At 67.2% G+C, this 26,331-nt stretch overlaps 2 protein-coding genes across 2 annotated transcripts; one reads left to right on the plus strand and one right to left on the minus strand.

Annotated features, from left to right (window-relative positions):
• The first annotated feature begins 12,474 nt into the window (after window positions 1–12,474).
• Window positions 12,475–20,428, plus strand: NCAN (neurocan). The gene is made up of 14 exons (XM_086627936.1): window positions 12,475–12,547; window positions 13,613–14,014; window positions 14,227–14,401; window positions 14,489–14,616; window positions 14,923–15,216; window positions 15,551–16,426; window positions 16,511–17,722; window positions 18,206–18,322; window positions 18,547–18,660; window positions 18,864–19,022; window positions 19,123–19,205; window positions 19,281–19,425; window positions 19,974–20,156; window positions 20,280–20,428. The coding sequence occupies exons 1-14, from the start codon at window positions 12,475–12,477 to the stop codon at window positions 20,426–20,428; spliced, it is 4,110 nt and encodes a 1,369-aa protein (XP_086484062.1).
• Window positions 20,429–22,722: 2,294 nt separating this feature from the next.
• Window positions 22,723–25,658, minus strand: HAPLN4 (hyaluronan and proteoglycan link protein 4). The gene is made up of 4 exons (XM_086627938.1): window positions 25,541–25,658; window positions 24,837–25,199; window positions 23,780–24,082; window positions 22,723–23,060 (listed from the first exon to the last, which is right to left on the minus strand). Exons 1-4 carry the CDS (start codon window positions 25,656–25,658, stop codon window positions 22,723–22,725), a joined length of 1,122 nt encoding a protein of 373 aa, XP_086484064.1.
• Window positions 25,659–26,331: the final 673 nt, after the last annotated feature.

The following is a 26,331-nucleotide window of genomic DNA, read 5'->3' on the forward strand; positions in this document are numbered from 1 at the left end:
TTCCCCGGGCCCCGGGCGTCCGGGAACGCCCCCCCCCCGCCCCGATACAGCGCTCCGCCCTCGGCCCGGGGCCGCCGGGTGCCCTCCTGGGCCCGCGCTGTAGGTGGCACTAGCGGAGCGCGGCTGAAAATAGCAGCGCAGGGAGGCGAGAGGGAAGGTGCGCGGTCCTTGCGCGGCCCAGCACCCCTGCACGCTCCAGCATCCCTGCGCTGGAGCATCCCTACATTGCAGCATCCCGACACACTGGAGCATCCCTGCACGCCCCAGCATCCCTGAATGCTCCAGCATCCCTACATGCTCAAACATCCCTACACTCTCAAACATCCCTGCACTGGAGCATCCCTGCGTTGGAGCATCCCGGCACATCCCAGCATCCCTGCACTGGAGCATCCCTACATTGCAGCATTCCAGCACACTCGAGCATCCCCAGAAGCCCGAGCACCTTCGCGTTGGAGCATCCCTGCACACCCCAGCATCCCCCTCGATGCAAGTCACCAGCACAAAGCACTGGGAAATCCAAGCCCTCCGTGCCAGGCCGGCTCTCCCGCGGGCACCTCCAGCCAGGCAGGGCTGAGCTGCCCCCCGAGCCTGCGAGGGAGCCGCAGGGAGCCTGCAGCAGCTGCGCAGGGAGAAATCGCCCCCGTTACCCCCTTATAACATGGCAGCTGCTTCAAATTCTCCTTCGCAGGCGTATGGTGCCGCTGCGCCGCCCGCAGCCCTGGGTCTTTGCGGTCACGCCCCGGTGCTCGGCGAGGTTGCCAAGCCTTGACCTCGCGGTGGTCCCACGTCCCCGGCCAGGTCCCACGGCTGCCTGGCTGGGGGTGACGAGGAGAGATGACGGCTCAGCGGAGCGCCGCGGCCCCCCCAAACCTCGCCGGTGCTGGGTGCCTGCATGAGTCACGGCGGCCGCGCCACGGCTGCCTGCGCTCGGCCACCAGCCAAAATAAAACCAGTCGAGCGCTGCAAAACCATCACCTCCCCCTCGCAGCACAGCTCTGGGGGCTCAGCCCTGGGCTGGGGGTGCACCCACGCGTGTCGATGAGCACACACGTGTGTGCACGCACATGCGGTGACACACAAGTGTGATGGGATCCATCTTCCTCCTCCTTTCTCCTCTTCTCCCTCCACTGAGTTTCGCCTGAGAAATTGGGTCAAAAACCACAGAAGCCTTAATTGCCTCTTGGCTAATTGTGCGTCGGGGGACAGGTCTGCCATTTCTGCCACCGTTACCCACGTCACCTCCTGCCCACGCCTGCCGGCACTGTCTTCCCCTCGCCCCAGTGTGCCCCCAGCCCCTCCAGCCCTGCCTGCCTGGGGGGAACTGGGGGGCAGCACTCTGGCCCTGGGGCTCTTCGGCCTCAGCACCTTCCTCACCCTCCTCGCTCTCGAGGAACGAGGTGGGCGGTAAGTGCAGCTGTTTCACGCCGGGGCTGTGCCGGGAGCAGCTTGGCGACGGCGTTGGCTCCCGGCTGCCATCCAGGCCGGCACTCAGCCTCCCGCCGGGGGGGCCTTCCCGTTTTATCCAAGAGCTAATAGCAAGGCTGGTGCCAGAGCAGTCACCGGCACGGATCCAGACCCCCCGCTCCCACCGGGCGTGAGCTCCCACCCACGAGTCGCCCGGACGCTGGCCCTGTGCCGACGTGGCCACCTCGTGCCGGTGATGCAGGAAACGGGTGCCGGTGGCTTTTGTGCGGCGGGTGCCGGCGTGTGAGTTTTGCTGAGCAACCCCGGCTGGCGCCGGGAGCTGCTTCCGAAGAAGAAGCGGGTGTTGTGCCCTTCGCCGTTAATTACTTGCGGCGATTGATTTCCACTTCCGTGTAAACACTGGAGATTACCGGTGAATGCGGCACAGGCGCTATTCAACGCCGCGGCTTCTCTGCCCGGCACAGGGCCCTGCCTGTTCTCCGGGCTCCTCTCTGCCTTTATTCCCCCTCCGCCTGCACGAAGGGGCCGGGGGTCCCAGAGGAGCTGGGAAGGGGGGCTGAGAAGGGCAGGATTTGGCACAGCCGGTAATTAATGCTAAGGAACAGTGTGGTGGCATCTCCGCGCTGGGAAAGAGCCGTGTGGGGCAGCGATGGGCACGTCCCTCTGGAAAAGGATGGGTAAAAGGATATAATTATAATTATCTTCCTATAGCCCCGCTTTCAAGCCACAACCTGGCATTCCCTCCCGAGGGGATCAGGGCACCGGGCTCATGGCCGGGCTGCTGCGGTGCCGGTGTCCTCTCTGCCGGTGCCACCGTGCAGGAGGTGCTGGAGATGCGGCACGTCAGCTGTGAGCAGGTGTGGGGGTAGGATGTGCCGTTAATGAGCTTGGCTCTGCTGGCGGGAGATGCTGCTTGGCGTTCCCGCACGGCAAGTGCTGGGGGGGTAATTACCACCCTGGCTAATGAACCAGCGCGGTGTCCCGCCGGCCGTGCTGCTAATTATTGCCGGTGTCAGAGAGGGGCTGGCCGGGGTTGGTGTCCCCCACACCCGCTCCCAGTCTTGCATCAGCCATGCTGGCTGCTCCCCTAAAATCATCTGCTGGCATCACAGTGGGCACCGGGGTGCAGGATCAGGCCCCGCTGCCCGCAGATGCTGGGCTGGTGGCATTGCCACCCAGGAGAGTTCCCGGAGGTGGGGACCGTGCTGGGTCACGGTGTGTGTCCCCCCATGTCCGCAATGGAGGGTGGGTGCTGGCTGGGGCTGGGTGCTGCGGGAGGGTGAAGGAGCGGGTCCAGCTGCCGGAAGGGGGAAGGGAAGGAGGCAGTTGCCATGGAAACAGAAAATAAAATCAATGCATCCTGCTGGCGGGTATGGAGGGAAGTTGGGCCTGGCCAGGGCAGGGTCCCTGTGGCCCCGAGGGGATGCCGCAGCCCGGACCCCTCCGTGCCCCCACCGCTGTGCCAAGGTGGTGCCATGGGGTGGGTTTGGCCCTGGCCAAAAGCAGACATGAGCCATGTTCGGGGCGAGGACCAGTGGGCGAGGGGTTGGGGGCAGCCTGCAAAAGACTCCATGGTGCCGGGTCTCAGCCCGTCCCCTCCAGAGCAGACCCCGGGTCATCCTCTGGTCCCGGCTTCAGACCACCATCTCAACCAGGACAGGCACCAGCTGCCGCCTCATCCTGCCATGGAGCCGTCCGTCCGTCTGTCCATCCGTCCGCCTCCCACTGCCCATGCCAGTGCCCCGAGCGCTGGCCCCAGCTGCGGTGGCAGAGGCCTCATTAATAAGCCGCTCTCCGATGAATGTGGCAGCTCTCCTGGAACTGGCTTCATTAGCCGCCGGTGGACCTGAGTGGAATAACAAGCGGCTCTGCGGGGCGCGGGACGGGGTCCCCCCATGCACCCCGGGCAACGCAGGCACTGGGGCCCGTGGCCACGCTCCGGCCGTGGGGAGCTGGGGGACCCCTCATGTTGCAGGGAGAGTCCCTGGTGCCCCAGCCCCCTGGCGCTCAGCACCCGCACGATGGCAGCGGTGATGCTGCTCAGCACCCTGGTCACGGCACCGCGGTCCTGACTGCCAAATCGGGCAGTGCCAGAGCTCTGCCAGAGCTCCCGGCCTCGCTACCCCCAAAACTGCCTCTGTCATTGGGGTGACAAGGGTTCTTCACTGCCTGCTCTCGCCAAGCCAACCCCTCCATCCCCTTCGGGACTCTACGGTGTCCCCACGCCTGTCCCCACACCGTGGGTTGGCCACGTCACCTCTATTGTGGCTCTTGATGGGAGCGAGACCTGGCTGAGACCTATGGAACTCATGTCACATGTGGCTCCTGAGCCCTCTGCTGTCCCCGGGGTGGCTGAGGCCAAGCCAGGGCTGCGCTGGAGCCGTGGGGACCCTCTCAGCCCCACAGTGGGGATGGAGCCCAGCCAGGTTTCCCCAGGGGCAGCAGCGGGTCCCGGCCCTTCACGGCAGGAGCCCCTCACCATCGCCACCGCGCACCCCAATCGCCGGCGGCCGCCTCCCCGCGTCCCTGTCACAACAAAGGAAAACATCTCTGGATGGAAACTGCAGGAGGGTCGTCACGGCAACACTGCTGCAGGATTTCACCAGAAACCCGGCGTTCCAGCTCAAAAAGACATTCGAGTCCCTGCTCACCCTGGCACACGTCGGTGCAAAACCCAACGGGGCCGGGGCCGAGTGAGCAGGACCAAAGGATGGAATCCCCCCAGCCACCGCTGTCCCGGGCACCCGGCCTGGCCCCGGTGGGGCTGGAGACACTGGGTGCAGCGGGGACTCGGTGACAGCAGGTGCTGCCTCGTGGGAGCAGCTTGGGGCAGAGCCATTGGTGTTCCCGGGGTGACACCGTGAGGACAGGCTGGACGTGGGGCTGGGGGTGCAGAAGGGACCCCAAACCGGGTGAGGACGGGGAGATGGGGGGGGCATTGCTCCGTGCCAGGCAGAGCTGGGTCTTCCACCTCGATGGAAGGATGTCGGGGCTCCAGGCTGTGCTGGGGGGATCCCACAGAATCATCTCCCAGCTGGAGGGACCAGCTGGGGGGACATTGGGGGATCCAGACTGGTGCTGGTGGAGGAGCTGGTCCCCACCGCCGCCCCGCCGCGGGCCGCGGTCCCTCAGCGCGGAGCAGCTGCTGGCGCGGGGAGGCGGGCGGGGGGAGAGGTGTCTATTAAATCCCCATCCATAAGCCGCGCTGGCTGGTGTCTGTTATGACATTTATCTCCACTCGAGAGGAGAGCTCCGATAACTCACCGCCGGCACCTTCCTCGGCAAGCCAAGTGGCCGGCGGCAGATGCGCCACGCTGCCGCTGCCGGGCCCAGCCGCGGCCCCGCTTCCCCCTGAGGAGGGGACGGGTGGGTGCCCGGGGTCCCTCTGCTCTCCCCGCACGTGCCCCTTGCTGCTCCGAGCCCACCGGCACGTTTGTGTTGCCGAGCGGCTCCGGCTCCTTCGCTCTACGGACGCGTGGCGGGTCAGGGTCAAGGCCGGGTGCAGCTTCCTTACCGCGTCCGGTGCTCGTTGGCAAAGGGTGGCCTGTGGGAGGTGGGTGCTGATGGAAGTGGGAAGGAGCCGGGCACCGGGATGAATCCATCTAATCCCCGACCTGTGCACAATGTGTCATGTGGATCAGACCATGCTGGTGCCACTGGTTTTCTGGATGAAGCTTAGGAGGATGAAGAGCAGGAGGAAGGGTTTGGGCAGCGGGCTGTGGGCAGCACAGAGGCAGCGGATGGGTGGGTGGGATGCAGGTGCAGGACCTGGCTGTGGTTGGTGTCAGTGGGAGCATCTTGACCCCAAAGGGTGCCCAGGCCCTTCTACGAGCAGGGTGAGCGTTTCAGAGCCAGCCCCGTCCCACCACGCACGGGCAGTGGTCCTGCCTCCACTGGGACCCGCGCTGGACCATCCTCTCCGTGCACATGCAGCACCCTCCTTCCAGCAAACCCCAACCAGCACCCATGGGTGCCTTTTCCGAAGAAGGACAATGGGATGGAGACCCATAGGGTGACAGCACCAGCCATCTGGATCCGCTTGGAGAGGGAAGTAGCTGGGACATCACCGTGCCGGCAAATTCCTTGGGACCCTCACCCCTATCCTGCTTGGCAAACACCGTGGGGGCATCAGCCCCTGTCACTGCCCCTCACACTCGGGCACCTACGTGGGGGTGGGGGGCACCAGCTGCAGCCACATAAAGAAGGGGAACAGAAGAGCTCTGTGCGCCGGCAATGCCGGGGTTGTGCCGGGGAGAGGGGGGTGGTGGTGGAATAAGGGGGGGGTTTCACAAAAGGCAGGAAACGCCAGCGAAAAAGTCTGGCACAATGGAGTCGGAAATGAGAACTTTGCTCTCGGGTTTCCGCGGAATCATCGTATGGAGAAAATGGGGGGGGGGGGGGAATCTTTTTTCACCCATCGTGGGAGACAGGGTGACATTGTCCAGTCACCGGTGGGAAGGTGACTCCCCCACTCCAGCCCCCTAAACCCCTTCCCTGAGAGCTCAGTGATGGTTTTCCCCCTATTTTGGGGTTTGTCTCTGGTTTTATTTGGGTTCTTTGGGCTTTTTCAAGCCTTCATCCATCCTCAGCCTCTTCCAGCCCCTCCGAACCCCCGTATGGCTCCATATGGGAGTTCAGAGGGGCTGGAAGATGCTGCTGGTTGCACCCTATATGGTTTGGGAGGGATTTTGGGGTGCAGAGGGGTCTGGAAGCCACTCCCTGGTTTTGGACACCCCCTAAAATCCTGCTGGGTGCCAGAGGGGAACCCATAGTGACTTGGGGGGGGCTGCAGAGGGGCTGGAAGATGCTCCCCCAATTTAGAGACCCCCTAAAATCTCGCTTGGATGCAGCCAGCTTCCAGCACAGGGATGCGGGGGGGCGCGGGGCATGCAAAGGAGGGGCACGCCGGGCACCCCACCGATCTGGGGGGGCTGAGGAGGGGCTGGAAGGCACCCCCCCCATTACAGGGACACCCCCCGCCACCCTAAGCCCCTGCCTGGGGGGGGGGGTGCGGTGCCTGCGGCGGCGGGCGGCCCCGCTCGATGGGGAGGGGGCGGCCCCCGGCAGCTTGGGGGGGGGGCGGCCCCGGTTTAGGGGGGGGCGGCGCATGCGCGGCTGCCCCTCGCCCTGCGCCGGGCAGCGCGGCGGGGCGCGGAGCGGGCGCGGGTTCGCCGCCGCTGCGGGCAGGTGCGGAGCGGGCGGGCGGCACCGGCGGCATCGGCGGGGGGGTCGCGCCTGCCGCCAGCCGCGATTGGCCCGGCCCGGCCCGGCTCGGCCCCCTCCGGGGGGGGGGCCCGGCCAGCTGCCCCCCTCCGCGCCCCGCTTTTAAGCCCCCGGTGCCGGCGGGGTGCTCGGCTCCACCGGCGGCGATGACCCCCTGCGCGCCGTGAGCACGGCCTCAGGTACGTGCGGCACCGGCACCGGCACCGGCACCGGCACCGGCACCGTCACCGGCACCGGCACCGGCACCGGCACCGGCTCCACCCGCGCCGCGCCCCCGCTGCGGTGCCCGGTGCCGGCGGGGCTGGGCCGGGCGGTGGGAGCGCACGGCGATGGGGACGGGGGCGGTGGCACCAGTACGGCAGGAGCGGGACGGATCCGGGCTGGGGGATGCGGTGGGGACAACGGGGCTGTCAGGGATAGGAGGGGGACAGAGGGGGACACTGGGATGGGGAGGGGACGCTGTGGGGACCGGGGTGGCCAGGGCTGGGGGATGGCGGCCCTGGGGCTGTCGGGGATGGGGACACTGGGATTGGGGCTGGAGGGGGCGCTGGGGACAGCGCTGGGGGCATCGGGAGGTTGGGGGCACTGGGGCAGGGGGACAATCGAGCTGACCCCACTGAGGTTATGGGGATACCAGGATATAGGTGACACTGGAGGAACCAGGACTCTTGGGCCTGGGGACACTGGGAGGGAGGCTGAGAGGGGCTGGGGGACACTGACAGGGCTGGGGGACACTGGCAGGGCAGGCAGCACCATGCAGTGCCCTGACCCCCTGCCCGGCCCGCCGAGGAGCTGGCAGCAGGGGAACGGGGGCAAGGGATGGCAGGAGAGCAGTGGGTGCTGGTGGCTGGGTGCCCGCTGGGAAACCATCCCCTGACGGTGCCAGAGCCAGGTGCACCTCAGCCCCCTCTCCTGCCTCGGCCGCCCGGTTCCCTGTTGGTGCCACCAGTGGTTCCCTGGCCGAGAAGTTTCGCAGCCCAGCCATGGCATCCCCAGGGTTCCTGCAGGTGCCAGGGAGCAGGGCTGGCAGTGCAGTGGGGGCTCAGCACCACAGGCAGGATGATTCCCAGCCCACGTGCCCTGGCATGGGGATACCGCATGGCGAGGCCAGGCTGGATGAATGGAGGGCTGCCGGGATGGATGGACATGGGTGAGGGGTTTGTGACTGCTTGGGGCTCCTCGCTCCCACGCGCCAGCCCGGGGGCTCGGCAGACCCCGCGCTGGCAGGGAGGACAGTGCCAGAGACCCGGCTGTGTGCCAGGCCCACCAGCCTGGCGTTCTCCTCGCCGCTTTCGGTGCCAGGCACCGGTGCTGCTGTCGGAGCCGCTTTCCGGCACGCGGCCGAGCCATCCACAGGGATGGGGCCGGGGGTTTGCCGCGATGCCACGCCAGCTTTGGGGCTCCCGTGGTGCTTTTGGCTTCTCGGAGAGACACAGAAAGAGGGGAGGGGGGGAAAAGAATTTTGAAAAATAAAATAAAAAGAAGAGCAAATTCTAAAATAAAGGCTGCAGACTGTCTGCCTAATAAAAATCGCACCCGGCGAAGGGCCCATATTGGACGGGATCACAGTTTTCCGAGGTGCTAATTTATTCTCGCAGGCTGGGGGGGAGCGGGAAGCGTCACGTTGCCTGTGAGATGTGACGGCAGCGAGGTTTGCAGAATTCCTTTGTTGTGGGCAGAGAGGAGGGGACGTGGAGCTGGCCCCGCTGCCGGGCTCCCGCCGCAGCCACGCAGCCCCAGGGGGGGCCCTCGGCGGATGCCCCCTCCCCGTTGGAGTGGCAGAGGTGGCATCGTGGTGCTGGGAGGGAGGTGGGTGCTGCGGGGGGCTGGTGGCTCCGGTGGGATTGTGCGGAGGGGGGGTGTGGGATCAGCCCTGTGGAGTGCCCGTGGTTGGGGGGGACATGCTGGGTGGGTGGGTGGGCACCAAAAGGCTGTGTGAGTGCTGGTGGCACTGGAGACCTGAGTGACCCGTGGGGATGGCAGAGGTCACAGGGTCTAGGGGGCAGCTGGGGGCGCCCCCAGGGCTGGGGCACCCCCAGGGTGGGGGTACCCCTGTCCCGCTGCATCCAGGCAGCCTGGCTGGGTGGGCAGTGCCCCCCCTCCCCTCCCACCCATCCCAAGCCCATGTCCTTCCCGCTGTCCCAAATGTCCCCTCCACTCCATGGGGACCCTGGGGTCCACAGCCGCCCCCGGCTGGGGGCAGGTCGGGGTGAGAGGAGACCCCAAAACCGGCCGGGTCGTCCCGGCGCCCAATGGCCTGTGAGGAATTAAGCTCGGTTTCAGCTGCAGCTAATCACCAGCCCCGGCTTTGCATATTCATGAGGCAGATGAATTATTCATGAGGTGACAGCTAGTGACAGATGTGAAAATGTTCGCCCGGGTTTTGGGGGGGGGCTTTGCACCGGTTTGATTTTCAATTTCTCTCGTCTGCCGTTCCCCGGCTGGGGCTGGGCGCTGGGGAGACGGGGACGCTCCTTGTCCCCGAGGGGGTCCAGCTGTGTGGCACCAGGGACATCACTGTGCCCTGAGCCCGTGGCATCGCCCTGACTGCGGAGAGCGGGAGAGACAGACACCCCCCTGCCGTCAAATTCAGCCCCTCGGGTTCATGGTGGCGTGGCTGGCGCTGGCTCTCCGTGCCACCCTCCCTCGCCTTGCTGTCACCGCTGGCGATGGCGCAGTGATGCTCAGTGTGGCTGAGCCCACAGACTGCTCCATGGGGTCCTGGGGACGGATCCTGCCCCGGCGGGATGGGGCTGGTGCTGCTTCACCCCCTTGGCACAGAGGCTGGCAGTGCAGTGCTGTGCCAGTGGCAGCGCTCCCCTGCCTGTGGCGGGGAGCCAGGATGAGGCCAGGGCTGAGCCTGGTGTCGTGAGGCTGGGACTGGGCTGTGCCAGCGCCGGGCTCCCTTACTGGCACCGCCGGAGCTGGATTGTGGGTCAGTGGATCAAGAGGAGGTGGGAGGGAGACGGTCTCAATAATTAAGGAGGTGCCCAGGCTGGCAGGATGCCGCCCGACCGCGGCTTCGGCAGCCCCCGGCGCGGCGTGGGGGTCCTTGTGCGGGTGACGCCGCGCGTGGCAGCTCCGGCAGTGGCAGGGATGGTGGCCACCATGCTGCGTGCCCTGACCTTGGGATAAACTTTTTGCTGGCTCAGCGCAGGGCCGGGCTTGGCGGAGGCGGCAGCCGGGGGTCCGGTGAGGGGCTGCGGGGAGCGGAGCATGGCTGGGACCTTCCTTTGTCTCCATGTTGGGAGCGGAGCCGCGGTGCCACCAGCGAAGTGATCACCACGTGCTTTGAGGGCAGGGGTGCCAGCCGGGTGACCCCGAGACAGTGGCAGATGGGGGCTGTGTGTCCTGTCCCCCGTCCTCTGGAGCCCCCAAGAAGGCAGCGTGTGCTGCCGGCGGTGCCGGCCCTTCCCACCGTGGCACCTTCCGTGCTGCGAAAGCAAAACCTGCAGAAATGCTGATGTCAGGGCAGGCGATGGTGCAGCCGGAACCGCGCAGCCCTGCGGCCCCCAGCCCCTCACCGCCGGCAGTGCCCGCTGTCCCCGCTGCTGCCAGCCTGGGGTGCCCTCGGTGGGGCCGTGGGCTGTGGTCCCATCCATCCAGCCCCGGCATGGCACGCGCCCGGCTCCGCAGCCGGCTGGGATAGCGGTTACAAATCCAAAGAGCAACTTTTCCTGTTTAACATTTAAATAAACCCCGGGCTGTTTACCCAGCGGCGCTGCCCGGCGTTTGCTCAGCGAGGACCCGTCTCCAGAACCGTGGCGCTGGGTAAACAGCCGAGAGCTTCCAGGAGTATTTGTACGCTGGCGCGTTAACGCCGCTCTTCGGGGTCTCTTGGATCCCTTCGGCTCCTGCTCCATCCCACCACCCCAGTGTGGCCCTGGGCAGGGCACGGGGCCGGGACCCTGCGGTTTGGGACTGGTGGCCCCAGGTTGTGGCTGGGAATGGGGGCTGCCCTGCTGGGAGCTGGGGTGGCCATGGGCCGGGGAGGAGGAGGATGGAGAAGAGGAAGGTCTCAGGGATGTTGTAGAGAGGTGTTGGGGGGGGTGAGACTTGGTCACTGTTGTCCCACGTGGGAAACTGTCTTCTTTACCCTTCAACGGGAAAAGTCACCTGGAAGCTGGGGCGAGGGGAGTGTCGAGGGAGCAAAAAAGAAAATGGGTGAAAAGACCAAAAAAAAGGGACTGTGGGTGATTTGACACTCTGGGACATGTGTGAGCACAGCCCTGGGCACTGTTTTGCTCCGGTGCTGAGTGTCTTGGATGCCCCCACCCTGCACCCACCACCCCCATCCCGCACCCACCACCCACTCTCGCCCAGCGGGTCCCGGGCTCATGGTATGGCAAAGGACATGAGCCAGGAGTGTGGGCAGGGGCCGTCCCGTCCCACGTCCCATCCCACGTCCCGTCCCACGCCCCGACACTGATGGTTTGTGCTGGGGAAGCTCATGATGCCCCAGAAAGTCCAAATCAGCCTTTCAACGGGGAAGAGCTGGAACCTCCTGAGCCCAGCTGTGCCAAACCGGTTATTTTTCCCCCATAGCAGGGAGGCAGGGAAAAAAGTTTGGTGCTGCTGGTGCCATAAGCCCAGGGGATTTGCTTCCCGGAGAACCCCGCAGAGCTGCCACGGGAGGGAAGGGGCTGCCAACACTTTCTTCTTTCAAGAGATAAAATAACCCCCGAGTTCACACCCCCTCAAAGGCCCTTTTCCAGCACAGAACACGGGGGGGGTCTCCTTTTTTCTCACCATTTTGCTCTTTCTTTCTTTTTTTGTCCCATAAAAGCCAAAGGGACGGAATGAGAAATCAAGGGCTGGAAAATGGAGCAGCAAGGATGGGGGAAACTGGAGCTGAGCTGAAGTCTCGGCTCCGGGCGGCTGGGAGAGGGATGGGGAGCTCCCGGTGTCCCCCCGAAGCCGGGTGCTCCCCAGCTCACCATCGTGGCCAGGGGTTGGTGCCAGAGCCGGGGGACCCCCGCAGGGACCAACAAACCAGATCTGCGGGCACATGGGGACCCTGGCTCTGGTTGGAACTCGCGGCTACGTGGTGCCAAGCTCTGGCGTGGCCCCGTGTGGCATCTGGGCTTCGGGGTACTGGTTGCATCCCAGCTGCCTCTGCTTGGCCGGTTTGGTGGCACGCGGTGCCAGAGCCTGGTTCAAATCCCAAACAAAGCCCGAGCGGGGCCGGGGCGGTGGTGGGAGCCCGGTGATGGTTGTGCCTGCGCCAGGCGGGCGATCTGTCCGACGTCCCTCCGAGCCCGGAGACCGAACGATTTGGAAAATACCGATGGTCGCTGCGGTTGCACAGATGGATGGGAGATTTTCGGCGAGCGGCGGTGCCGGCTTTGTGCTCCACGCGCCGCACACCGGCTCCGGCAGCCTTGGGTGCTCTCTGCATGTTAATGCTGGGGATAGAGCGAGGGCCGGCTCTGGTGCCACCGGCTATGGCACCAGTGGGCTGGGGGGCTGCGGGACCCCCGGGCTTGCCCACTGCACCCGCTGTGGAGATGCGTTTCCCACCTTCGGCGCATCGGGCGGGTGCTGGAGTGGCACCGTGGGTGGCACTGGTGGCAGGGGGCACAGAGGGACACTGGCTGGCACCCTGTCCTCCATCCCGACCCCACAGCGGCTTCGTGCCAAGAGTGAGATCAAACCCTTTGCTGGCATCTCGCGCAGTGGGGCTGGTCCTGCGCCCTCCCCATGGCTCCCGGGGGTCGGTGTCAGCGTGGCCTCGCGGTGATTTATGGCCCAATGGTGATACCGAACAAGCCGGAGCGGGCAAGCGGTGGCCCACCACCCCCCCGCCGCTGTCGTTGCAGGTCAAGGATGGTCCATGTGATGGGGGATGCCGGCCGCTGGCTCCTGCTCGGGCTCTCCCTCCTCCCCATCGCCGTCCTGGGTAAGTGCCGCCCGCTCCGGCGCTGGGTGAATACTAACCAGGGGAGGGCTCGGACTGCGGCCCCCCGGCTCCCCCCCCACCTCCCTGCCCTGGGCTGCGGGGGATTAGCGAGGGAGAAGCCCCCCAGGCGACCATGGCACCCCCCCCGCGTGCTGGGATCCCCGTGGCGAGACCTTAAATCCTTAATCCTGCTGGAGGCACCCCCGGCCCCCTCCCCGCCATGGAGCTGACCCCCCCAGGGATTTGTTGTGTCTCTGACCGAGAGACCCCATGTGTCCCCCCCGCCCCGTCCCTCACGGTACGGGCATTGCTGCATCCTTGGCACAGGGGGGGCTTTGGGACTCCCTGACCTGGTACCCTCCCTGTGTGTCTCCCGGTGGGCAAAGGGCTTTGGGGTGCGATGGAGGGAGGGGGGCTGCGGGGGGGAAGGTGCCAGGGGGGGATTAGTGGCTATTCCCAGTCCGTGGCCGGCTGGGCTCTGTGGGAAGCAGCCCCCCGCCCCCCCCAGCCCTGCTGTGCGCAGGGAGAGCCGCGCGACGGGGGGTCCCGGGAGTTGGGAGATTTGTGGCGGCAGAGCCAGGAGCCTGCAGAGGCTGGGGCAGGATTAGTGCGGGAGGAGGAGGAGGAGGAGGAGGAGGAGGAGGAGGAGGAGGAGGAGGAGGAGGAGGGGGTCACAATTGCTGCCATGCTTTATCCTGGCGTGGGGGTGGCTTTCCCACTGGTGGCACCGGGAGCACCGATATCCCCACGGGAGTGGGGTGAGACCCACGGGCGCAGAGCAGCAGCTACAGCCTGGCAGTGTCTTTGAGGGGGGACACGGGGGCTCGACCGAGTTGGGGGTTCAGCCCTGGAGGGGCAGATTTAACTGGCAAAGTCAGCCTCCAGCCGCTAGACGGAGAGGCTGCGCATCATCCCGTGCCATGCTCTTCCTTGGAGAGGCTTGGGGGTGCCCAGGTCGGAGCCCTCAGCGCCCTGTGATACCCCCACCACTCCCCACTGTGAACAAGAGCCCCACCAGAGCTCCCGCCTCCCATCCCCATGGTATCTGGGCGCCTCTCCCCGCAGGTTCCCAGGACGATGGGAAGGTGATCCGCATCAACAGGGTGCAGCACCGGGCGGTGCGCGTGGGGCTGGGGGAGCCCGTGGCCCTGCCCTGCCTCTTCCTGCTCCAGCCCTCCGCCTCGCTGGGACCCAACGAGCCCCCCGACCCACCCCGGGTCAAATGGAGCAAGGTGCGCTCGGCCGCCGGCCAGAGGGAGGACGTCCCCATCCTGGTGGCCAAGGACAACGCGGTGAAGGTGGTGAAAGCCTACGAGGGCCGGGTAGCCCTGCCCGGCTACCCCCGCGACCGCTACAATGCCACGCTGCTGCTGCGCGCCGCCCGCGCCAGCGACGCGGGGCTCTACCGCTGCGAGGTGGTGGCTGGCATCGATGATGAGCAGGACCTGCTGCCTCTGGAGGTGACAGGTGAGCCGGGCACCGCGGGGTGGCATTGCTGGGAAAACTGCGGCGGCATCGCGGGTGTTGCGGTGGGGTGGCGTGGGTGCCTGTGTGGGTCATGTGCCACGTGCACCCGGTGTGAGCTGTGCACCCCATGTGCTTCGTGCACCCCATGCATCCTGTGCACCCTGTGCCAGCTGTGCAGCCCGTGCCAGCTGCGCCATCCACTGCCCTTCCAGGGGTTGTCTTCCACTACCGCCCCGCGGGCGAGCGCTACGCGCTGACCTTCGCCGCTGCCCGCCGTGCCTGCCTGGACAACTCGGCCGTCATCGCCTCGCCCCAGCACCTCCAGGCCGCCTTCGAGGACGGCTACGACAACTGCGACGCGGGCTGGCTGGCCGACCAGAGCGTGCGGTGAGTGTGTGACGTCGGCTGCCGGCCACGCTGCCCGCGCCGCGGGTGGCCGTGGAGCTGAGTGCCCGCCATGCCCCTCTCCGGCAGGTACCCCATCACGCTCTCCCGGCCCGGCTGCTACGGAGACCGCAACAGCCTCCCTGGCGTCCGCAGCTACGGCCGGAGGGAGCCCGAGGAAGAGTACGACGTCTACTGCTACGCCCGGGAGCTGCGAGGCAAGCGGTGCCACGGCGTCGGGCGCGCACTGGGCCGGGCGGGCGGGTTCCTTGGCGATGTCCCTCCGGAGCCATGGCTGTGGCTGGGAGCGTGGGCATCTCTGGGCACCTCTCACCTGCCGCGCTTCGACTGCGGGGATGGGTGCTGGTGCCGTGCCAGCACTCAGTGCCACCCTCAGTGCCAGTGCCGAGCGGTGTGGCGTGGCCGTAGTGCTGGAGTCATGGAGACTTGGGAAAAGCACCGCTCGGCTCTGAGCATCACGGTGTTCCGTCCCCACGTCCCCAACGGGCTCTGCTCTCTTGCAGGGACGGTGTTTTATGCCACGGTGCCGGGGCGGTTCACCTGGCAGGGGGCCCGGAGGCACTGCCGGAGCCGAGGGGCTTCGCTGGCCACCACGGGGCAGCTCTACCTGGCATGGCGTGAGGGCCTGGACCAGTGCGACCCGGGCTGGCTGGCCGATGGCAGCGTCCGCTACCCCATCAGGCTCCCGCGCCGGAAATGCGGCGGCGACGCCTCGGGCGTCAGGACCCTCTACCAGTTCCCCAACCGCACTGGCTTCCCCCCTGCCGCCTCCAAATTCGATGCCTACTGCTACAAAGGTAAGAGGGACCGGCCACTGTGCCGGCACCGCGTCCCATCCCACCCCCCGCCAGCCTTGGCCCTTCTTCCCTTGGGAATCGGTGGGCACGGCCAGGAAAATTGCTGCGGATGAATATTTAATTGGGGAATTAATGAGATAAATGAGGGGAGGTGCGGCAGGAGGGAGCCCGGCTCCAGGCATCACCCTGGCACGGTGCAAGGCTGGGGGATGTGGCACCCGGCGCCGAGCCCCGGGGGGAGATGTGGGTCCCCACTCGTGCCATGAATGCTCATCCCACCCCTCGGTCCCGGGCTCCGCTGCTGGCACGGCTGATGCTCATGGTCTCACCGCAGCGCACGCAGCCGCGGAACAGAGGGAACCGGAGGCGCCGGTGCCGCCTGTGCCTGACCTGCGGGGCAGCGACAACGTGCTGGTGGAGCACAGCGAGGACCTGGGCACATCGGGGGACACCCGGGACACCCTCCGTGACCGCTATGGCATCCCGCTGCAGCCAGGGCCGGCGGGGCCGGGCGAGGATGAGCAGCTACAGCCGGTGAGCGGCAGCCCGGTGGCACAGCGCGGCGACCTCCCGGGGGCTGCAACGTCACGGGCGCCAGCGGCTCGTGGGCTGGGGCTGGGTGATGGTACGTCCCTGCCGCCCTCCACGGCCTCCTCGCCGGCGTGGCCCCGTGAGGATGAAGCTCTCAACGTGGTGGACCAGACGCTGGTGAGCTCTTGGCAGGACCCGGCCACCACCAGCCTGGCACCGCCGCTGCGAGAAGCCCCTGGCCCGGAGGAGCCCCCGGCCGCCCTCTTGCCGCAGGCTCACAGCCCAGCCCAGGAGCACATCACCGGCTCACCGCCGGCACCGCCGGGGCTGGGGACGGTCCCCGGCATGGCCACAGAGATCCCCAGCACCCCACCGGCCAGCTCCCGCGCCCCGAGACGGAGCAGCTATGGCGGGCTGAACGGGCGCTACTTCCAGCTGCAGCGGCAGAGCCGGGACCCCGCGGTGGTGCCTGGGGACCCCACGGTGCCTGGGGACCCCACGGTGGTGGCTGGGGACCCAGTGGGGACGGTCACCAAGGCCCCCATCCTGGCGCTGGAGGTGAAGGGGGCTGCAGCCAACGCGGTGGAGACGTGGAGCATCCCCCGTTCCAGCACCGAGAGTCTCCGGTGGGACGGCACCGACTCACCCTCCAACGCGGTGGAGGAGGACATCGGCCCCGGTAAGTGATGCCCGAAAGTGACTGGGGGGGTCCTGGGGGGGCTGTGCCGGCTCGGGGACCCCATGGCTGTGCCGTCTCTTACAGAGCTGATGGCACCGGCCACCGCCCCGCTGTCCCCCTCGGCACAGGCGCCTTCCCGCAGGGATTCACCGTGGTGGAGCCCCCGCACAGCCCCCCACAAGCCCGGGGGGCCCACACGGACGTCCCCTCCGCCGTCCCCATCCGCGCCCACCTCCACCATTCCCTACGATGCTCTCGGCCACTGGGACATCGCCACGGCTGGGGCTCGGCCCCACATCCCCAGCGCCCGAGGGGACTCTCCCCAGCCGCCCACGGATGCCACCGAGGACTTCTCTGGGGATGCCCTCTCCCAGGAGGATGGCGGCTCCGTCCCACCACGGCCCCCGCTGCCCCCAGCCCCTCTGGTGGCTGAGGGCTCCGAGGTGGCCCCGCAGCCCCGCGGTGACGGCGGTGACGGCAGCGGGGCCCCGGGCTATGGCTCGCTGGAGAGGCAGAGGAAAGCGGTGACCTTCTTCCAGCCGGGCAGCCCCTCCGTGGGGCACCCTGCCACCCCCAGCCCCACCGAGGTGGCTGCTCCCTGGCCCTGGGGGGGGCTGAGCCCCTCGGCTCCCCATGAGCCAGCCTGGCTGCCGGCTGAGCCCAGCCACGAGCAGCCGGTGGAGTTCAGCGATGCCGGGAAGGGCTCAGCCGAGCCGAGGGGCGCAGCAGCCGTGTCCCCCCCATCATGGGACGTCCCCTCACCTTCACCTCCCGCCGCAGCCGGCGAGGTGACCCCGCGGGCTGGCACCGAGCTGCCGGCGGAGGTGGATGCGCTGGAGCCGGTGGCCGAGGAGGGGTCCACGGGCTTTGCCTCGGTGGCCCCTGCGCCCACCGGCCACGATGCACCAGGGCTGGGGGGAGTGGAGCATCTCCTCCTGCCCCCCCCAGCCCCTCAGCAGCCCCCCAGCAGCCCCGGCCCCCCACCTGCTCCCAGCCACCAGGATGCCCCAACAGCCCCCGGCGAGGAGGATGCCTCCGGGGATGCAAAGAGGGAAGAGCCTCCCGCGCCCCCCAGCTCGGCCACCCGCAGCCCCTGGCCGTCACCTGCTGCCCCCCACCCATGGGTGCTGGAGGTGCCCGAGACCCCGAGCACGGGGCCGCTCTTCGAGCCCTCCACGGCGGCTTTGCCAGGGACATCCGCGCTGCTGGATGCTGACAGCGGGAGCGGCGAGGAGCCGGGGCTGGAAGAGCGGGAGCTGCTGGCCTGGACGGGCACCAGCAATGCCAGCCGGCACGGTGAGCGCAGTGCTGTGGGCACCGGGAGGAAACGGGCTGGGTGGCAGGAGGACCTCGAGGTTGACCCCCATGGGGCAGCCACAGCGCGGTTCCGACCCACGGGGCTCCCGACTTACTCACCGCGGAGTTTCTGGTGACCGTGCTGGGCTGGGAGCAGCTCCTGGGGTTTTTCAAAGGGATTCGAGCTATTAATGTGCACTGGGCAAGCGGCCTCTTAATTATTTAATATTTGCAATTGCTAATAACAATAGCTGGAGGGGCAGCCGCTGGCAGGGGACGTGTGGCACTCGCGGCCCGGCCGCAGCTGGCACGAAGGCAGCAAATATATTTAAAGTGTAAAGCCACGGCCGTGCGGAAAAGGCCCCGCAGTTAATGTGCGGCAGCGCCGGAGCAGGTCCGGGCACTGGGTCCCGGTGAGGCTGGGGGTGCGTGCGGTGGTGTCACCCCCCACCCTGGCTCAGGGCACCCACTCCCACCCCGCAGCTCCGGCCGACCCCTGCCAGAACAACCCCTGCCTGCACGGCGGGACCTGCCGCGCCAACGGCACCGTCTGCGGCTGCAGCTGCGCCGCGGGCTTCACCGGGGAGAACTGCGAGATCGGTGAGCGGCCGCAGCATCCTGCCATGCCGGGGCAGGATTGGGCCCTACCTACTGGTGCCTCCCCGGCGTGGCACGGAGCAGCGGCCACGCTTGGCAATGGGGCTGCAGCTCTAAATCCTGCTCAGCCCCTCCGTCCCCAGTCACCGCTGGCACCGGTGCTGGCGGAGGGGGCGGTGGTGGGGGGGGGTCTCCATGCACCCGCAGCTCCCGGCGTGTCCCCGCAGACATCGACGACTGCCTGTCCAGCCCCTGCCAGAACGGTGGCACCTGCATCGACGAGGTCAACTCCTTCATCTGCCTCTGCCTGCCCAGCTACGGCGGCAGCCGCTGCGAGAAAGGTAGGGAGCGCAGCCCCCCAGTGCCCCCCTCGGATGTGGTGCCATGGGGTGGGCACCACTGCCCAGCCCCTGTCCCTTTGGGGAGCTGGGAAGGGGATGCAGAATCCTTCCCCGCCTCCACCGCGGCATTGGGGAGCTGCTCCCATCCCTCCCGGGGGGTGCTGGGGGGCTTTCCCGTCCCCACCGTCCCCATCTCCCCGCAGACACGGAGGGCTGCGACCACAACTGGCACAAGTTCCAGGGTCACTGCTACCGCTACTTCTCCCGCCGGCGCTCCTGGGAGGACGCGGAGCGGGATTGCCGCCGCCGTGCCGGACACCTCACCAGCATCCACTCGCGGGAGGAGCACGGCTTCATCAACGGTGCGGGCTGAGGGGGGAAACACCCTGTCCCACGGCTCTGTGAGCATCGGCACCCTTGGGTGCTCTTCACCGCGTGAGCCGCGGGTGCCTGTCTCTGTAGGCTTCGGGCACGAGAACACGTGGATCGGGCTCAATGACCGGATCGTGGAGCAGGACTTCCAGTGGACCGACAACACCGGCTTGGTGAGACCCTCGGCGGTGCCAGGTGGTGGGTGCAGGGGGGCACAGGGGATCTCACCCTCTCTCGTGTCCTACCAGCAATATGAGAACTGGCGGGAGAACCAGCCCGACAACTTCTTTGCGGGGGGCGAGGACTGCGTGGTGCTGGTGTCCCACGAGATCGGCAAGTGGAACGACGTGCCCTGCAACTACAACCTGCCCTACATCTGCAAGAAAGGCACAGGTACCGCCGTCCCCACCTTGGCGTCCCCATCTCAACATCCCCACCTTGGCATCCCCATCTCAACATCCCCACCTTGGCATCCCCATCTCAACGTCCCCACCTCGGTGTCCCCATCTCAACATCCCCCTCCCCATCCCACAGCCCCCAGGCACCTCCTCATCCTCACGAAACCTCTCCCAGCCCCTCGTCCAGGAAAACTCAAGCAGTTCCCCTTAATCTCCCATTTTTTCCCTTTTTCTCTCGCCCCCCCCAGTCAATTCTTCCCTCTCTGCTTTAATTTCTTTAATTCGCCACCATTAAAACCATTAAGTTCTCATTCCTTATCTCGAAAGTTACATGAACCTCCCACCGCTCGCGCGTGCCAGCGGCCCCCCCTGCCCTCTCCCGCCGGCCGCGTGCCAACGACGCGCTCGCCCCGATAAGGCCGTTAATTAACAAAGTAAATCCTGGGGAAGCAACGCCTCGCTGCCAGCCTGAGAGCTGCTGGCATCCCCGGCATCCCCTTGTCCCCTGGTGGTGATGGGGGTCTGTGTGTGTCCCCCCCCCAGTGCTGTGTGGGCCCCCACCGGAGGTGCCCAACGCCTTCACCGTGGGGAAGAAGAAGGAGAAATACAGCATCCACTCCAGCGTGCGCTACCAGTGCGAGGACGGCTTCACCCAGCGCCACGTGCCCACCATCAAGTGCCACAGCACCGGCAAGTGGGACCGGCCCAAAATCCTCTGCACAAAACGTTAGTGGGGACGGGGCGGGGGGGATGTTCTTGGGAGGGGGAGGTGGGTCATGGCACCGGCTTCATCCCGGGGAGCCGTGGTCCCTGACCCCCTCCCTGCGTCCCCTCCCTTGCCCCCGTTAGCCAGGCGGTCGCACCGAGCGCGGCGGCACCACCGCCACCGCCACAGCCACCCCCACCACCAGCACCACCACCACAAACCCCGCAAGGAGCGGCGGAAACACCGCCGGCACCTCCGGCTGGACTGGATGGAGGAGGGCCACTACTTCTAGAGCCGGGGGGCCGGGAGGCACAAGGGTCCCCGATGGGATGTGGTGATGTTTCCCACCCCCCCCCCACCCCCCCCCCCCCCACCCCCTTTTATAACCCCCCTTGGCTTTAGCTCCCAGGATGCCCGGCCCCGTAGGGAATAGGATCCGGAGGGGGCGGCTGCGTGTGCGTCCCCCAGCCCTCCCTGCATGCCCCACGCTCAGCCCCCCCGAGCCGGGGTCGAGCCCCCCAGCCCCACGTGGGGGCTGTTCCCTGGCTGGGCTCTGGCCCCCTCCCCAAAGGGGGGGGGGAGTTGATCTACCAGCTCCCCCTCCCATCTCCCACCCCGGCCATCGTGTCTCGCTGGCCCAGGGTGCCTCCAGTTTTTTAGCAGCCCCCCCCCCACCAATCTTCCCACCCTGGCACCCCGGTCCTGCCCACCGGGCATCCCTGCGGCCGCCCCGGGGACCCTGCCCAGGACGGGGCGGGCATGATGCCGCCGGGGCCGGTGTCCTGCTCTGCCACCTGGTTTTGGGGGGTGGATTTTTATTTTCCCTTTCCGTTCGTCGTCGGGTCCCCGTTGGAGTTGGCGTGTGTGTGTGTGTGCGTACGGCGCTTTCTGATCTCCGCTGTTTGCGACGTGACTGCCGTGTCCCCTGCCCCCCCCCCCGCCCCCCCCGTGCCATTTCTGACTCTGCCTTTCTGTACTGCTGGACATTTTAATAAATTTTTTTAACAGTTGAGTGGCCCCGACCCTGTGCTTTCCTGGGGGCAGGGGGGGTCTGGGGTCCCCCCGTGGCCTTTGCCATGCGGCTGTGGCATCCCCTGCCAGCCTCGATAAAACGCAGATGAATTTATCAGGGTGCTGCCCACGTTAGCCATGGGTGCAGGGGCTGTGGCCCCCACCCCGGCTGCCATCCATCAGTGTGTGATGGCCACCACCTGGGGCTCCGCTGGCCCCCGGCCCCCACGGTCCCCACTTTCACGTCACCAGGGGTCGCGGCGGCTGGGGGGTGCCAGCTCCCAGCAGCTATTTATTGCCATTGGCACGGACGTCAGTACGGTGATGGATGGCCCGTGCTCAGCGGTGCCGGGCACGGAGGAAGCCCTGAGCCCCCTCCAGCACGGGGGACCCCTGGGGTCCCCATCCGAGCTCTGCCGTCCTGGCGGTGGCTCCTGGTTGCTGCTGGCACTGCGATGCTCTGAGGTGGCTCTGCTGGTGCTGCTCCCTCGACTCTGGGCCCGAGGAATGCAAGGGGGATGCTGGAGGGATGCTCCAGCGGGATGCTCCAGTGGGATGCTCCGACCTTGCCCAGCTCCAGCTGCCAGGGATGGCGCGGGAACACTAGGGCTCCCAAGATACAAGAGCTGCGGAGCGGGGAGCAGCCTGGGGTCTCCTGACACCCGAGATGCCCCTCGAGGGTGGCACCAGCAAAGGAGACACGAGAGCCCAGCTCAGCTCTCAAAAGCGGCCGAAGCTTTTTTTTTTATTATTTCATCTACGTCCAGCCTGCGAGCGCCGCGACCGCGGAAAGCCGTCGAGACGGTGCTGGGCCAGGTGGGCGTGGGGGCACGGTGCCCACCCAGCACCTCCCGGCATCGGCCGCTTCTGCACGAAGCCAAGCGCTAAGGAGCTGCCCCAGCCCCGGGCACGCGGTGCATGCGGGTGCCGGAGGGGCTGTGGGTGCTCCCCTACCACCACCCCCCCCAAGCTGCATGAAGCCAAGCCCAGTGCCCCCAGCCCTCACCCGGAGCCTGCCCAGTGCCACGGGGGGATTTTGGGGACTGGGGGGGACCCCACAGTAGGTCAGCCACCCCCTCCCTGCCGAGACCTGCCTGTCCCATGATGCCAGTTGCCCGCGGCATCTCCCGGGAGGGTTCGGTGCTGAATGGCCCTGGGGGTGGCACGGAGCTGGGGACTCCGGGCACGAGGACGAGGACATGGGGGGCTCAAGCCTGCTTTGCTCCGGATGGGCCTCTAGCACATGCAACGCGCTGATGGATAAGCAAGAACCGCGACGAGCCGGGGAGCCGGCCCCGGAGCCAAGCGCGAGCTCCTGGCTGGGCTGAACTGAAGTTGCTCCCCTCCCGCTGCCTCAGTTTCCCCGAGCATCACCAGGCTTTGTCCGCAGCCCGCTGCGGCGCAGCCGCGCCAGCATCACACTGGCACCCACCCCTCCCAGTCTGGCACAGGGGCTGCCCGCAGCTCCCAGTGCCACCGTGTCCCAGGAGGCAGCGACGCCGGGCAGCCCAGCACACGGAGCGAGGGGAGGGGGTCCCTGCCTAAGTCTGGGGGTGCTCCCAGTGAGGACGAACCTCACACACGATTGGGGTGCCCCCCACCCAGCTCCTTCTCCGGAGCAGCCTCACCAGCCTTTTTAAAGCAATAAACCCCAAAAAGCTTGTACTTCTTGTCCGGGAAGCCCAGGTTGCGCACGCCGGGCTCCCGGCCGCCGCAGCGGGCGCGGGGGTTGACGATGGGGTAGCGGATGCTGCCATCCTCCAGCCAGCCGGCCTCGCAGCGGTCCAGCAGCTGGATCTTCCAGGCAGCGTAGAGCTGCCCCACCTTGGCCACGGCCGCCCCGTTGTTCTTGCAGGCCTGCACTGCCTCGGCGTAGCTCAGCTTGCGGTACGTCTTCAAGAAGTAGACTTTACCTGGGGGGGGGGGGGGACACACACACACATGCACATAAAGTGGGGGGCTGTTGGGGATGGGGGGCTGGCAGCAGTATCCGGTACTGGGATGGGGTTGAGTGATGCCCTGTGGACCCCCCTCCCCACTCCCCAACATGTTATTTTGGAATGGGGGGGCTGGAGGAGGTGACCGGGCGGGTGGGCTCTGGGGAGCCGCCGCGGCGGTGCGGGCAGATTTATGGGGGCTGCACGGCAGCGGCCGGCGATGGCTCCTGGTGGCGATTACACCCGCTATTTATCCCGCCTGCCACCATTAAACAAACATCGGCAGAGCCCCCCCCCGCGCGGCCCTGCCAGCCAGGACGGATTTACGCCGCCCGCGAGCCCTCCCGGCTCCCATCTGTCTTGCCTGGCCCCGGCCTCATCCATCACCAGGGCCCGGCGCTGCTGCAATTACCTCCGTCCCCTGCTCCCCCCTGGGGCAGACGAGTCTTGCTCAAACCGGGTGCTCCAGCCCTGGAGGTGATGGGGCCAGATCCCAGTCCTTGCTGGGGGTCCCCAGCACCGAACCCCGCTCTCGATGCACCAAGGAGCGCGGGGAAGGGACGTGCAGCCGCCTCCTGCTCTCACCCAGGGCTAAGCACCTTCCTGGACCATCATGGGAACCCCCCTCTGCCCCTGCTCAGCCAAAACAGGGAGCCGGGTGCGCCGTGCCTCAGTTTCCCCACCCTTGCCATTACCGTTGAGGTTGGAGGTGAAGCAGAAGGCGTCATAGTGCTCGCTCTCCTTGTGCCGGTAGCCGTAGTTGCGCACCCCGACCGGCGTGTCCTTGCGGCCGCACTCCTCCCGCGGCCGGGAGATGGGATACTGCACGGAGCCGTCCTCCAGCCAGCCGGCGTTGCACCAGTCCATGCCCTCCAGCCAGGCCTGGTGCAGCTGGTCGTGCGAGGCCAGGATGCCATCCTGCTCCAGGCACGCCTGCTGCGCCTCGTGGAAGTTCAGGGTGTAGCGGCCCAGGCGGGGGTGGTAGGGGAAGATCACACCTGGGGGGACGGAGAGGAGGGCTGGGGTGCGGTGCAGGGGGGGTCCCCACCCTTATTTTGCAGCTGCACCCAACGAACAGGGTCATCACATCAGCACAAGGCACCAGGGGCTGGCAGGGGCCAGGGGCAGCTGCAGAGCCCGGCGAAGACGAGCTGCCATCGGCTCCGCTTGGGGGTTTGGATGCTCCAGGCTTTGCTCGGTAACCCCAAAGCCCCCCCAACCCTGCGACCGCAGGGACCCCCCTGGCACCCCCAGGCTCCAGGGGGCTGCTGCTCTGGGACCTGGGGACATCAATGGTGCACGCATGGGGTCTCAGCCGAGCCCCGGTGTCCCGGGAGCAAGCCTGTACCGGCCCGAGCCGCACAGCTGTGCCTCCCGAGCCCCCCAAAAAGTTTTCCCTTTTTCCCTGGCACCCCCAGCTGCAGCAGCCATCCCAGCGGGCTTGGAGCCACGCACGGCACCAACGCTGCTGCCACGTCCCGGTGCCCCCCGGTGCTTTACGAGGCCGCGCCGCTATCTATCTCCGGCGTTTATTAGCTGTCAGCATGTAAACCTGGAGCAACAATAAAAGCCAATAACAGAGGCAATAAACCACGGCACATGCCAGGAAAAACAACCAGTCGTAAAGCAGGACCGAGCCCAGCGTGGGGACACGGCCCCAGGAACCACATCCCGGCCATCCCGCGTGGGACACGCGGACACCGGGGTCCTCCCCATCCCCGTGGCTCCTCCCCGCCGTAGCCGTGCCGCTACCTTCAAGGTCCAGCTTGACCATGCCGGTGTCGTCCTCGAGCTCGTTGGTGACCTCGCACTCGTAGCGGCCGTAGTCTTGCAGGGTGACGTTGCGGATGATGAGCGAGGCGTCGCCGAAGCCGTCCTCCTGCAGGGCCGTGCGGCCGCGGTAGCTGCCGAACGCCCGCCGCGCCTTGCCCAGCGCCACGAAGACGTCCACGAAGGCCATCGGCTCCGTCACCTTGGTCCACTTGAGACGGATCTCGGCCGGGTCGTGGGCGGACACGTCGTAGTGGTACCGGCAGGGCAGGATGATGGTGCCGCCCCGGTGTGTCACCACCTTCCCCGGGGCTGTTTGTACCACCACGGCCCCGCTGTCACCCTCTGCAAGGGACACAGAGCTCAGGGGACCCCCTGTCCCCAAGCCTTGCCCCTGCCTCCAGCCCAGGCAAGACCCCCAGAGGGGACGAGGCAGGCTGGGGGTGTGGGGCAAGTGGGGGGACCACCTTTGGGGGGAATTTCCCTTTTTTGGGGGCTTTACAAACCCTGAGGTGGGTTGGGCAGCTGCTGGCCAGGGCAGGGGGGACATGATGGGTGCCCCAGAGACCCTGATCATGCTTTAATGGATATTAAACCCAGCAGCCCGATGGGTGCAGAACAGCTCCCCCCGTCCCATCCCAGGGGTCCAGCCCAGCTCCCCACTGTGGACCCCCATCCCCACTCACCCATGACATGGACCACCTTCTTCCGTCCCCGGGTGCCAGGCAGTGTGTCGGAGGCGAGGACGCCGGCAAGGAGCAGCAGAGCTGCCGGGCTGGCAACCCAGGGGCCTCGGGGACGCATCTGGGGGGAGAGCAGAGCCCCTTAGCACCCACTGCCCCCCCAAAAGGGAGAAGAGCGGCAGAGTGGACGGCTGCGAGCAGCCCCCCAGCTTCAGCAGCCCCCTGGCAGCAATGCTGAACCCCAACCACACGCTGTCGGTGCTGGGCCAGGGGAAGGAGATGCCGTCACCCACCGACACCCGTCGTGGGGAAGCCCCCCACCCTGTCTCCCACCTCACCCGCCCCGAGCAGAGTGGGGGAGAGCGGCCATGCCGGGTCACTCATCGCCTCCCCCATCGAGCATCCCCCGCCCGTGGGGACCCCCGGCCTGCTCCGGCGCTGAACTCCGGTTCACCCGCTCGGTTACAGCCGGGATGAATATTTCATGGCAGACGCGCCGGATCTCGTGAGTTATTGATGTCAGCGCCGGCACATCTGGAAACCGAACTGATGGCGCGGGGGTGGGCTGCGGCTGCCGGAGCCCCCCGAAGCCCCCCCAGCCGTGTCCCCCCTTCCCTGGGGACAGCTGGGGGATACGTGTGCCAGACTCCCCCCTCGCCGCCCCTGCTCCCCGGGGGGCTGCGATCCCCCTGTGCACTGCGGGGCTGAGGCCTGAGCCCTGTGCTCTCGGGGGTGCCCCAGACCCCAGCCGGGGCCTGGGGGGGGTCCCCCCCGCTACGAGGACCAGCCCCTCC

The sequence above is a fragment of the Tauraco erythrolophus genome, chromosome 28 (genome assembly GCF_009769465.1).
Source record: "Tauraco erythrolophus isolate bTauEry1 chromosome 28, bTauEry1.pri, whole genome shotgun sequence".
In the NCBI taxonomy this organism is placed as follows: Eukaryota; Metazoa; Chordata; class Aves; order Musophagiformes; family Musophagidae; genus Tauraco; species Tauraco erythrolophus.